Source organism: Salvelinus fontinalis, chromosome 40 (genome assembly GCF_029448725.1).
Source record: "Salvelinus fontinalis isolate EN_2023a chromosome 40, ASM2944872v1, whole genome shotgun sequence".
Taxonomy (NCBI): Eukaryota; Metazoa; Chordata; class Actinopteri; order Salmoniformes; family Salmonidae; genus Salvelinus; species Salvelinus fontinalis.
Genome location: NC_074704.1, coordinates 22959514 through 22974158, shown reverse-complemented (window position 1 = coordinate 22974158; position 14645 = coordinate 22959514). Strand labels below are relative to the sequence as shown.

Genomic DNA, 14645 nt, shown 5'->3' with positions numbered 1-14645 from the left:
CACAGGGCGACATTTTCAAAGTGCAAAACTTAACATACACCTCGTTATTACCCGGTGGTTCGAGCCCTGAATACTGATTGGCTAAAAGACGTGGTATATCAGACTGTGTACCACGGGTATGACAAAATATTACCATATACTGGTCTAATTACGTTGGTAACCAGTTTATAATAGCAATAAGGCACCTCGGGGGTTTGTGGTATATGGTCAATATAGCACGGCTAAGGGCTGTGTCCAGGCACTCCAGGTTGTGTCGTGGCCTTAGAACAGCCTTTAGCCGTGGTATATTGGCCATATACCACACCTCCTCGGGTCTTATTGCATAATTATGATCTGGAAGTATGACTTAATTTGAAACTTTCCTTCAACATTGTGCGTTCTGAAGAGGCGACTATTTATGTATTCCTCAGCTTACTAAACCCTAGTTAAATAAATCGCCTCCTTATAACGCACATTGTTGAAGAATAATTTGAAATGAAATCACACTGCGAGATTATAATAAGGTTAGCGGTATTTTATGTACTTTGCTCAACATAAGCTTGACATAACCTGTCAGACAAGGCAAATGGTTTTCTTAAACAATTACCCTCAAAGTGATCGTGGCACCTTATTGTGAAGAGGATTTGGACTTCTCATCACTTAAAATGCAAAGAATTTTAGATTTCCACTTTGGGGATGGGTGTGTGTGTGTGTGTGTGTGTGTGTGTGTTCGCCACCGTACGGTGCAGATGGTGCCTGCCCTTTGTCGTCTCTGCCCAAGAGAGATTGAGGGATTAAAGATTAAGAAGGAATGAAAAGTGCTGAAAAAGCAGACAGATTAAAACAAAGAAAAAGTTAATTGACCTTTGTGTGTGTGTGTGTGTATACGTGGGTGGTGCACATATGTGTGTGTGTGTGTGTGTGTGTGTGTGTGTGTGTGTGTGTTTATGCCCCACCACAATAACCACAGCCACATCATCATCAACATCGATGGACAGCAAAAAACACGCAATTGTGTGTTTGTGCATGCGGCCGTGCCCATATGTCCACGTGTGTGTGTGTGTGTGTGCGTGTGTGTCCGTATGTGTGCCCGTAGTCTCCATACCACGGTCTGGAAGCAGGAGTGGAGTGAAGTGAGGAAGGGTGGTTTGTCCTGCTGGGCCAGGACTCTCTTCTCTATCATGGTACACTCCACATCATCATCCTGGATCACCACGTCCTTCTTCAGGATCTTGATGGCGTACAGATCATCTGTGGGCTTCATCTCTGCCAGAATCACCTGGTACACAGGAACACCAGAGGTCAAAGGTTAGACCGAGGGCATCTAATAGGTTGGCTTAATGCGGATAGTAATGCTATTAACTCAACTGTTATGTTGTTACTGTATGCTTATTAGTCAACTGACACGTGGATATACTAATTTATTCACGTTGTGCTACATCGAGGTACGGACAGTCTAAACCGAAACATTGCATTGTATTCATTCATTGTATGACTCGGTTCTGCGTAAATTATGGATGATGTGACTATGACGTGACTCACGTACACCAACATAGACTTGGATCTTAATCAATTTTAGATTTGTCCGATAGATAACGTCCCAGGACATTCAACATGGCCAGTTGGGTAGCTGATTTCAGAAGCCAATAAGAATACCTCGTGACAAATCAATGTGGGGGCGTTTCCCAAAACACAGAACAAGCAAGATCAACACTGAAGATCAATGGAGAATCTTCACTTGAAAGTGCTTTTCTGTCCAGGACCAGGCTTAATCTGTGTCCGGGAACCTAACACTTCACCTCCTTAAAAATGCAAGTCAAATCCTGGCTCACCTTGCCGAAGCTGCCTTTCCCCAGCACGGCCAGGAAGTTGAAGTCGGTGAGTTTGACAGAGTCCAGGTTGTTAGAGGGCAGATTAGACGTGCTGTCATCTGACGGGGAGATCACCTTCTTAGTACCAGGGCCCAGCTTGGCTTTCTGTGCGTGGTGAGGAGAGGGGAACGGCGTGAGAGACACACACGACGCACTCACATACACACTGCTGTGCAGCCTTTTATAAACACACTATAACACAATTCTAAATTAAAAAAGGTAGTTCAAAAAAAACCATTCACTTTGGAGGAGATGGAACACAGATAGACACAGAGGGTATACAAAAGTAAATATGGAATTACAGTACGTGTTGAATACTCCTGACTTTGCCATTATGCTAACCTATTATGGTAAAATAACTCCCCTTTTGGTGGCGTGACAAGACACCCTTAGGTCAAAATGTTGAAATTCATCTAACCCCATTTGAATGAATTACTGTCAAACCCCTCGGTGATAACGCATTGTCATTGGTCAATGTACCATCCAATCAAGTATCAATCGCAACGCTAAAGTGTGTCCACTACGTGCTCTTACAAAACTTCGAAGCTCGTCAAAGTCATGCTTGGTTCAGAATCAGAGCGAGACGGTAAAAGTCTCGTGGCCTCGAACACACACACATGCACTACACACACCCGTTTTCACACACTCTTGCGACCTCCATTCCCTCCGGAGGCCTATTCCATCTGTTATCCAGGCAGTGGGAACATGAGTGTCACAACGGCCTGGGTGCCGTCCACATTCTTCACCCTCAGGTGAAGAATGAGGTGTCAAATCTCAGGTGTCAAAGGTGTCAAATCTCTCTGCGCACGCACGCACTCACACACACCTCAAGAGCTTGGGCCAAACGAGCGGCTGGCACAGTCATGCTAAACCTGGTCCACACTACAGCTCACCTCGTCTGTCTAGTACACTGGACAGGCTGGCAGCCACACACATTACAAACTGCACACAACAATAAAGCTGCTCATTTGTGTAGAATATACGACAATCCAAATCAACTGAGCCAAAGACATTTGATCCCATTGGAATCTATCCAATAAATTGACACGTCACGTGTGTGAGGTTCTCTGTGTCAATCTACTGCCGTTTCCCCCCTTAGTGTTCATGGCTAGACGAGGTGCAATAAACTGGTCAGGCGGCTTTAGTTTGGTTAATGGCGTCTGCACACAAGTCCAGATCATTCCTAGCCCCTCACCTTCACTTCACGTCGACCTGACAGGACGTGATAGGCATGAGCAACAGGTTATAGCTCCACCCTGCCCTCTGATAGGCTAGGTGAAGACTTCGCCATATTGCTTACACCCGTCCACTCCTGGCATATTCAGACAGGTGACTATGCTACAGTGGCTAGGGGCCTAGAAATAGCTAGTACGGCATAGGCAGCACACTATTGGGCAAAGCAGACCACAGCACACCTATAAGCGAAGCCAACGAGAGGAAGAGACTCGCGAAAGCGGCCTCACTTCCTCTCGGACGCACCTGAACTTCGGCTTTGTTGGCTTTGTCCTTTGCCTGGCCCTGCAACCACAGCGGGGGAGAGGTGAACAAAGAACGGCTGACAGCTGAAACACAGCCATACTTTCAGAACCAGTACCATACAGACATGCTTTATGAGCACAGTCGCTCATAAGACTAACACATTACCAACACAGGCACACCATCTCAGGAGCACAGTCACTCATTAGACTAACACATTACCAACACAGGCACACCATCTCAGGAGCACAGTCACTCATAAGACTAACACATTACCAACACAGGCACACTATCTCAGGAGCACAGTCGCTCATAAGACTAACACATTACCAACACAGGCACACTATCTCAGGAGCACAGTCACTCATTAGACTAACACATTACCAACACAGGCACACCATCTCAGGAGCACAGTCACTCATAAGACTAACACATTACCAACACAGGCACACTACCTCAGGAGCACAGTCGCTCATAAGACTAACACATTACCAACACAGGCACACCATCTCAGGAGCACAGTCACTCATAAGACTAACACATTACCAACACAGGCACACTATCTCAGGAGCACAGTCACTCAGACTAACACATTACCAACACAGGCACACCATCTCAGGAGCACAGTCACTCATAAGACTAACACATTACCAACACAGGCACACTATCTCAGGAGCACAGTCACTCATAAGACTAACACATTACCAACACAGGCACACTATCTCAGGAGCACAGTCGCTCATAAGACTAACACATTACCAACACAGGCACACTATCTCAGGAGCACAGTCACTCATTAGACTAACACATTACCAACACAGGCACACCATCTCAGGAGCACAGTCACTCATAAGACTAACACATTACCAACACAGGCACACTACCTCAGGAGCACAGTCGCTCATAAGACTAACACATTACCAACACAGGCACACCATCTCAGGAGCACAGTCACTCATAAGACTAACACATTACCAACACAGGCACACTATCTCAGGAGCACAGTCACTCAGACTAACACATTACCAACACAGGCACACCATCTCAGGAGCACAGTCACTCATAAGACTAACACATTACCAACACAGGCACACTATCTCAGGAGCACAGTCGCTCATAAGACTAACACATTACCAACACAGGCACACCATCTCAGGAGCACAGTCACTCATAAGACTAACACATTACCAACACAGGCACACTATCTCAGGAGCACAGTCGCTCATAAGACTAACACATTACCAACACAGGCACACCATCTCAGGAGCACAGTCACTCATAAGACTAACACATTACCAACACAGGCACACTATCTCAGGAGCACAGTCACTCATAAGACTAACACATTACCAACACAGGCACATTTTATTTCAGGAGCACAGTCACTCATAAGACTAACACATTACTAACACAGGCACACCATCTCAGGAGCACAGTCACTCATTAGACTAACACATTACCAACACAGGCACACTATCTCAGGAGCACAGTCACTCATTAGACTAACACATTACCAACACAGGCACACTATCTCAGGAGCACAGTCGCTCATAAGACTAACACATTACCAACACAGGCACACCATCTCAGGAGCACAGTCACTCATAAGACTAACACATTACCAACACAGGCACACTATCTCAGGAGCACAGTCACTCATTAGACTAACACATTACCAACACAGGCACACTATCTCAGGAGCACAGTCGCTCATAAGACTAAACGCATTACCAACACAGGCACATTTTATTTCAGGAGCACAGTCACTCATAAGACTAAACGCATTACCAACACAGGCACATTTTATTTCAGGAGCACTCGCTCATTACACCAAAGCACTGAAACAATTGATCTCAGGAGCACGGGTCGCTCATAACACTAACACACTGCCGTAAAGGAACATGTTATCTCAGGAGCACGGGTCGCTCATAACACTAACACACTGCCGTAAAGGAACATGTTATTTCAGGAGCACGGGTCGCTCATAACACTAACACACTGCCGTAAAGGAACATGTTATCTCAGGAGCACGGGTCGCTCATAACACTAACACACTGCCGTAAAGGAACATGTTATCTCAGGAGCACGGGTCGCTCCTACTGGGTTTACAACGAAGTGCTATGGGGCCATCTAGTGGTAACGGGTGGAAACTCCAACTCTGGCTTTCTTACTACGTTTCTTTCTCTCACTAACAAAAGACAAAACAAACGCATTCAGACTCATTCAGAATCATTTAGAGTTTGTCTAGAGTGCCATTTCCTTTACAAGGGGTCAGTTTGACAAATTCCTAAGCAAAAGTCAAAGACCACAAACTGACACTACGAAATTTTGGGTCTAGAACCATAAACCAGCAGGTCATAAATTATGCGTTTCATGCTAACTTTATGTAATGATACAGAATGCATTCAGAAAGTATTCTGACCCCTTGACTTTAAAGATTTTGTTACATTACAGCCTTTTTCTAAAATAGATTTTTTTTTGAATCCCTCAATCTACACACATTACCCCATAATGATGAAGCAAAAACAGGTTTAGACATTTTAGCAAATGTATTAGACATATCACATTTACATAAGTATTCAGATCCTTCACCCAGTATTTTGTTGAAGAACCTTTGGCAGCGATTACAGCCTCGAGTCTTCTTATGTATGACGCTACAAGCTTGGCACACCTGTATTTGGGAAGTGTCTCCCATTCTTCTTTGCAGATCCTATCAAGCTCTGTCAGGTTGGATGGGGAGTGTCGCTGCCAAGCTATCTTCAGGTCTCTCCAGTGATGTTTGATCGGGTTCAAGTCCAGGCTCTGGCTGGGCCACTCAAGGACATTCAGAGACTTGTCCCGACGCCACTCCTGGCTGTGTGCTTAGGGTCGTTGTCATGTTGGAAGGTGAACCTTCGCCCCAGTCTGAGATCCTGAGCAGAGCGTTCTTGCTGTATTTTGCTCTGTTTATCTTTTCCACAATCCTGACTAGTCTCCAAGTTTCTGCAGCTGAAAAACATTTCAAGCCATGCTTCACCGTAGGGATGGTGCCAGGTTTCCTCCAGACGTGACGCTTGGTAATCAGGCCAAAGAGTTCAATATTGGTTTCATCAGAACAGAGTATCTTGTTTCTCATGGTCTGAGTCCTTTAGGTGCCTTTTAGCAAACTCCAAGCGGGCTGTCATGTGCCTTTTACTGAGGAGTGGTATCTGTCTGGCCACTACCATAAAGGCCTGATTAGTGGAGTGCTGCAGAGATGATTGTCCTTCTGGAAGGTTCTCCCATCTCCACAGAGGAACTCTGTAGCTCTGTCAGAGTGACCATCAGGTTCTTGGTCACTTCCCTGACCAAGGCCCCTCTCCTCAACTACTTAGTTTGTCCGGGCAGCCAGCTCTAGGAAGAGTCTTGGTGGTTTCAAATCTTTTCCATTTAAGAATGATGGAGGCCACTGTGTTCTTGGGGACCTTCAATGCTGCAGAAATATTTTAGTACCCTTCCCCAGATCTGTGCCTCGACACAATCCTGTCTCTGAGCTCTACGGACAATTCCTTCAACATCATGGTTTGTTTTTTTTGCTCTGACATGCACTGTCAACTGTGGGACCTTATATAGACAGGTGTGAGCCTTTCAAAATCATGTCCAATCAATTGAATTTACCACAGGTGGACGCCAATCAACTTGTAGAAAAATCAAGGATGATCAATGGAAACAGGATGAACCTGAGCTCAATTTCGAGTCTCATAGCAGAGGGTCTGAAATGTAAATAAGGTATTTCTGTTTTTTATTTGTAATAATTTTGCTAAAAAAAAAGAAATAAAAAAATAAGGTTTTCACTTTGTCATTAAAATGCGGAAAAAGGGAAGGGGTCTGAATACTTTCTGAATGCACTGTAAAATGTGCTGTATTCGAGTCACTGCGCCTACATGCAATGCATTTTAAAACCTGGCTTGATACTGCCCTCTTGTGGCTAAGCGATGAACAACGTGAGAGAAATCAACTCATCAAATCAAAGTTTATTGGTTGCGTACACAGTTTAGCAGATCTATTAGCGGGTCCAACGAAATGCTTGTGTTTATACAAATATAGTAAAAGCCACATTATGGCCCTATAAAATCGACACTGAACAAATGGAGAAGGGCCTAACTAACTGTACTGTCCATCTTTGTATTGACATCTCATTGCTATAGGCACAAAGCTTAACTTCCACCCCTGTAGTGCTCTAGTGTAGACCAAGCAGCCAAAAATAACCTATATGCTAAAAAGGAGGAAGATCAAATATGACCAGATAGTGATGAGAAAGACAAAGAAAAAAACAGACAAAGCGATGACAGACACCATACACAGACAGACATTATACTGTACACAGACAGACATTATACTGTACACAGACAGACATTATACTGTACACAGGCAGACATGGACGGGAAAATTTTACTAACAATCTCTTTCCAACCAGTTACAGCCCAATGAGGAATCCCCAATTCCCACCCCCTATATCCTCACCCGCTTTCCCTATGCCTAGTCCATCCAGGTTAGGTGTATGTTTATTTATTTATTTTTATTTTACCGTTATTTTACCAGGTAAGTTGACTGAGAACACGTTCTCATTTGCAGCAACGACCTGGGGAATAGTTACAGGGGAGAGGAGGGGGATGAATGAGCCAATTGGAAACTGGGGATTATTAGGTGACCATGATGGTATGTGACTGCAGTATCCACAGACACCCCCTACACAGTTGAGGGAGGAATAGGAGGAGGAGTGAGAGGTCCCGTGCGGCTCAGTTGGTAGAGCACGGCGCTTCCAACGCCAGGGTTGTGGGTTCGATTCCCGGGGGGGGGACCAGTACCCAAAAAGTATGAAAATATATAAACTCCCTACTGTAAGTAACTCTGGATAAGAGCGTCTGCTAAATGACCAAAACATGAATTATAATAAAGAAGAAGAGGTGGAGGACTGGTAGACGAGAAAAAAAGATTAGGGAAGAAGAAGAACAGAGTGTGTTGTGTATGTGGGTGGTGGGTTGGCTGCAATGTCCCTGTAATGAACAGCCACTGAAACATGCATCTATCATCATACACTTCTGTCCTTGGGGTCTACAGAGGTTAAGGCCTGTTTTCCTATTGGATGATATGAGGAAGTCGCCGTGTAGGACACTTGTATTTTCAGCATCTTGTATTTGTATCCTATTTTGTTGTGGACATAAACGCTATCTTTGTGGTGAATAATATTTATATAAAGAAAATAAATATCCATTTTTATTGTGGGACAATTTTCAGTCACATTTCCCTTGCAGCTTGATAGCTTTACACTTCTCAACCCAAGACGAGGCTATTTACAGCTCAAGACAATGATTTATGAGAGCAATTCCTGCGATCTGATGGCTCTTGTTCATGCGCTAATTCCAACCCCACACTGAGAACAAATTGTTAGTAAACTGGATCTATTTGCAGTAGCCTTAAACCACGTACAAATGATCAGAGCGGAAGGGAGTGAGAAAGCGAGTGATTGGACACAAAGGAGGTACACGAAAAGAGGAAGACAAAAGAGGAACAGAGGCGAGGAAAGGAGACAGCGGATGGGAGGACGGGAGCGAGGAGAGGAGCAGAGGAGAGGAGAGATACCTTTAGGAAGTGATAGTTAATTTGGCAATCCTGGAAGAGAGGGAGAGAGACGGGGGGAAAAGGGAGGAGAGAAACTCAGGCATTAGATTTGACATGACAAAGGGTGGGCATCCAGAGGTCTCACAGAGCACAGATGAGAGATGAGGAAGTGTTACGGTAAGGGAGAGGGAGAAAATGGAAGAGAGAAAGAAGGGCAGGCAGAGAGCGAGAGTGAGGAGGGAGACCGGGGAAGAGTGATAGGGAGAGACAGGAAGAAGGAGGAAGAGACAGACAGAGAGAGAGAGAGCAATTTTCTTTGACCAAACTTGTCTCAGTCAGACAGACACAGTAGTAACTGTAAACAACAACAGGAAGTGACCTCAGCTCATTAACCCCTAACCTCTTGGGCATACCAGCCAAAGTGAGAATTATCTTTTACAAAGCACCTACATTTGTGAAAGACATGGAAGAAATATTGTATAATACCACACATACCAACCTTAAGATATCTTGTCAGTGGGCCACAGAAATAGACCAACTAGACAGGATTACAATTAAGCACTATAGACCGGAACATCTTGAGCCCTCACACTCTCTAGTTCACATTGCTTCATTTGTCTAGCCTGGTAACCCATGGCAATCCAAGCACACACAGCACAGCACGTCGGAATAGAAAAGGGTTGTTCATTTGAAATAAATTAGGGAAAAAAAACAAACCACAGAGTATTTGAATAAGAGACGTGCTACAATTTAGTTACCGTCCAAAAAATGGCATCCTATTCCCTATCTAGTGCACTACTTTTGACCAGGACCAATAGGGCTCTGTTCAATGGGCTCTGGTCAAAAGTAGTGCACTAAAAAGGGAATAGGGTGCCATTTGGGACCTGCTCCTGTATTGGCTCTCTTTAAAACATCAAAATGGCTGTGTAAAGTAAGGACACACAAACAGGCAAAGAGACGTTTGTTTCCCTTGACGAGCACAAGTCTTCCCTTCTCCCTTTACCAGGTTAGAAGTGTTCACAGCAGACACGGCTTGTTATTGATACAATGTACAAGCTTGTGTGTGTGTGTGTGTGTGTGTGTGTGTGTGTGTGTGTGTGTGTGTGTGTGTGTGTGTGTGTGTGTGTGTGTGTGTGTGTGTGTGTGTGTGTGTGTGTGTGTGTGTGTGTGTGTGTGTGTGTGTGTGTGTGTGTGTGTGTGTGTGTGTGTGTCATATGTGCAAAAAGTCATCAACATAAGGGAATTTCGGATATTTTTTTGGAACCAAAATCCAATAACACGGTGACAATTTTAGTTGATTTCATGTTTAATTCACATTAGCTGACAACTCAACCAAATGTAAATCAAAACTAGATATTGAACTGATGTCTGTGCCCAGTGGGTACTGTATTGTGAAAGTGTGGACAGTTATTGTTGAATGACTCCCATCTCAAAAAACGGTCTATAAAGTCCTATTATACTGTATGTGCAACAAACCACCAGAGTTTCAAATAACCTCCTAGAATAATGACTAGCTGTCTGTATTGTGAGGGTAGAGGACAGTTGTCTGTGTTATCAATAGGAGATAGACATCCTGCTGTGTCTGTTGTGCTGTAGATGACGTGGGAAGTGTATAACAGGTGGGAGTCAACCCCTCCATCCCTGCACTAAAACCCCTCCACCCCTGCACGCTAACCCCTCCATCCATCCACTAAAACCCCTCCATCCCTGCACGCTAACCCCTCCATCCCTGCACGCTAAACCCTCCATCCATCCACTCGAACCCCTCCATCCCTCCACTCGAACCCCTCCATCCCTCCACTCGAACCCCTCCATCCCTCCACTCGAACCCCTCCATCCCTCCACTCTAACCCCTCCATCCCTCCACTCTAACCCCTCCATCCCTCCACTCTAACCCCTCCATCCCTCCACTCTAACCCCTCCATCCCTCCACTCTAACCCCTCCATCCCTCCACTCTAACCCCTCCACTCTAACCCCTCCATCCCTCCACTCTAACCCCTCCATCCCTCCACTCTAACCCCTCCATCCCTCCACTCTAACCCCTCCATCCCTCCACTCTAACCCCTCCATCCCTCCACTCTAACCCCTCCATCCCTCCACTCTAACCCCTCCATCCCTCCACTCTAACCCCTCCATCCCTCCACTCTAACCCCTCCATCCCTCCACTCTAACCCCTCCACTCTAACCCCTCCATCCATCCACTCTAACCCCTCCACGCTAACCCCTCCATCCCTCCACTCTAACCCCTCCATCCCTCCACTCTAACCCCTCCATCCCTCCACTCTAACCCCCCCACTCTAACCCCTCCATCCCTCCACTCTAACCCCTCCACTCTAACCCCTCCATCCCTCCACTCTAACCCCTCCACTCTAACCCCTCCATCCCTCCACTCTAACCCCTCCACTCTAACCCCTCCATCCATCCACTCTAACCCCTCCACGCTAACCCCTCCATCCCTCCACTCTAACCCCTCCATCCCTCCACTCTAACCCCTCCATCCATCCACTCTAACCCCTCCATCCATCCACTCTAACCCCTCCATCCATCCACTCTAACCCCTCCATCCCTCCACTCGAACCCCTCCATCCCTCCACTCGAACCCCTCCATCCCTCCACTCTAACCCCTCCATCCCTCCACTCTAACCCCTCCATCCCTCCACTCTAACCCCTCCATCCCTCCACTCTAACCCCTCCATCCCTCCACTCTAACCCCTCCATCCCTCCACTCTAACCCCTCCACTCTAACCCCTCCACTCTAACCCCTCCACTCTAACCCCTCCACTCTAACCCCTCCACTCTAACCCCTCCACTCTAACCCCTCCACTCTACCCCCTCCATCCCTCCACGCTAACCCCTCCATCCCTCCATTCTACCCCCTCCATCCCTCCACTCTAACCCCTCCATCCCTCCACACTAACCCCTCCATCCCTCCACACTACCCCCTCCATCCCTCCACACTACCCCCTCCATCCCTCCACGCTAACCCCTCCATTCTACCCCCTCCATCCCTGCACGCTAACCCCTCCATCCCTCCACTCTAACCCCTCACTCCCTCCACTCTAACCCCTCCACTCTAACCCCTCCACCCATCCACTCTAACCCCTCCATCCCTGCACGCTAACCCCTCCATCCTTCCACCCTAACCCCTCCATCCCTCCACTCTAACCCCTCCATCCCTCCACACTACCCCCTCCATCCATCCACTCTAACCCCTCCACTCTAACCCTCCACTCTAACCCCTCCACTCTAACCCCTCCACTCTAACCCCTCCATCCCTCCACACTACCCCCTCCATCCCTCCACGCTAACCCCTCCATTCTACCCCCTCCATCCCTGCACGCTAACCCCTCCATCCATCCACTCTAACCCCTCCACTCTAACCCCTCCATCCATCCACTCTAACCCCTCCATCCCTCCACTCTAACCCCTCCATCCCTCCACTCTAACCCCTCCATCCCTCCACTCTAACCCCTCCATCCCTCCACTCTAACCCCTCCATCCCTCCACTCTAACCCCTCCATCCCTCCACTCTAACCCCTCCATCCCTCCACTCTAACCCCTCCACTCTAACCCCTCCATCCCTCCACTCTAACCCCTCCACTCTAACCCCTCCATCCCTCCACTCTAACCCCTCCATCCCTCCACTCTAACCCCTCCACTCTAACCCCTCCATCCATCCACGCTAACCCCTCCACGCTAACCCCTCCATCCCTCCACTCTAACCCCTCCATCCCTCCAATCTAACCCCTCCATCCCTCCACTCTAACCCCTCCATCCCTCCACTCTAACCCCTCCATCCCTCCACTCTAACCCCTCCATCCCTCCACGCTAACCCCTCCACGCTAACCCCTCCATCCCTCCACTCTAACCCCTCCATCCCTCCACTCTAACCCCTCCATCCCTCCACTCTAACCCCTCCATCCATCCACTCGAACCCCTCCATCCATCCACTCGAACCCCTCCATCCATCCACTCGAACCCCTCCATCCATCCACTCGAACCCCTCCATCCCTCCACTCGAACCCCTCCATCCCTCCACTCGAACCCCTCCATCCCTCCACTCTAACCCCTCCATCCCTCCACTCTAATCCCTCCACTCTAACCCCTCCACTCTAACCCCTCCACTCTAACCCCTCCACTCTAACCCCTCCACTCTAACCCCTCCATCCCTCCACGCTAACCCCTCCATCCCTCCACGCTAACCCCTCCATCCCTCCACGCTAACCCCTCCATTCTACCCCCTCCATCCCTCCACTCTAACCCCTCCATCCCTCCACTCTAACCCCTTCATCCCTCCACACTAACCCCTCCACACTACCCCCTCCATCCCTCCACGCAAACCACTCCATTCTACCCCCTCCATCCCTGCACGCTAACCCCTCCATCCATCCACTCTAACCCCTCCATCCATCCACTCTAACCCCTCCATCCATCCACTCTAACCCCTCCATCCATCCACTCTAACCCCTCCATCCATCCACTCTAACCCCTCCATCCATCCACTCTAACCCCTCCATCCATCCACTCTAACCCCTCCATCCATCCACTCTAACCCCTCCATCCATCCACTCTAACCCCTCCATCAGTCCACTCTAACCCCTCCATCCCTCCACTCTAACCCCTCCATCCCTCCACTCTAACCCCTCCATCCCTCCACTCTAACCCCTCCACTCTAACCCCTCCATTCCTCCACTCTAACCCCTCCACTCTAACCCCTCCATCCCTCCAATCTAACCCCTCCATCACTCCACTCTAACCCCTCCACTCTAACCCCTCCATCCCTCCACTCTAACCCCTCCATCCCTCCACTCTAACCCCTCCATTCTAACCCATCCACTCTAACCCCTCCACGCTAACCCCTCCATCCCTCCACTCTAACCCCTCCATCCCTCCACTCTAACCCCTCCATCCCTCCACTCTAACCCCTCCATCCCTCCACTCTAACCCCTCCACTCTAACCCCTCCATTCCTCCACTCTAACCCCTCCACTCTAACCCCTCCATCCCTCCAATCTAACCCCTCCATCACTCCATTCTAACCCCTCCACTCTAACCCCTCCATCCCTCCACTCTAACCCCTCCACTCTAACCCCTCCATCCCTCCACTCTAACCCCTCCATTCTAACCCCTCCACGCTAACCCCTCCATCCCTCCACTCTAACCCCTCCATCCCTCCACTCTAACCCCTCCATCCATCCACTCTAACCCCTCCATCCATCCACTCTAACCCCTCCACTCTAACCCCTCCACTCTAACCCCTCCACTCTAACCCCTCCACTCTAACCCCTCCACTCTAACCCCTCCATCCCTCCACGCTAACCCCTTCATTCTACCCCCTCCATCCCTCCACTCTAACCCCTCCAATCTAACCCCTCCATCCTTACGCTAACCCCTCCATCCTTGCACGCTAACCCCTCCATCCCTGCACGCTAACCCCTCCATCCCTGCACTAAAACCCCTCCATCCGTGCACTAAAACCCCTCCATCCGTGCACTAAAACCCCTCCATCCCTGCACTAAAACCCCTCCATCCCTGCACTAAAACCCCTCCATCCCTGCACTAAAACCCCTCCATCCCTGCACTAAAACCCCTCCATCCCTGCACTAAAACCCCTCCATCCCTGCACTAAAACCCCTCCATCCCTGCACTAAAACCCCTCCATCCCTGCACTAAAACCCCTCCATCCCTGCACTAAAACCCCTCCATCCCTGCACTAAAACCCCTCCATCCATGCACGCT

General features: G+C 48.3%; 1 protein-coding gene across 2 annotated transcripts in view; it reads right to left on the bottom strand.

Moving 5' to 3' along the window:
- LOC129839135 (protein kinase C alpha type) overlaps positions 1 to 14645 on the bottom strand; it is a 239135-nt gene that overhangs the window by 59189 nt on the left and 165301 nt on the right. Inside the window, exons 9-11 of one of the 2 annotated variants that reach the window (XM_055906412.1) lie at positions 8928 to 8957; positions 1812 to 1955; positions 1085 to 1258 (exon numbers count right to left, since the gene is read on the bottom strand). In XM_055906412.1, the coding sequence (XP_055762387.1) occupies positions 1085 to 1258; positions 1812 to 1955; positions 8928 to 8957 (348 nt within the window). The remainder of the gene's footprint in view (positions 1 to 1084; positions 1259 to 1811; positions 1956 to 8927; positions 8958 to 14645) is intronic. The other variant, XM_055906413.1, reaches the window with a different exon arrangement.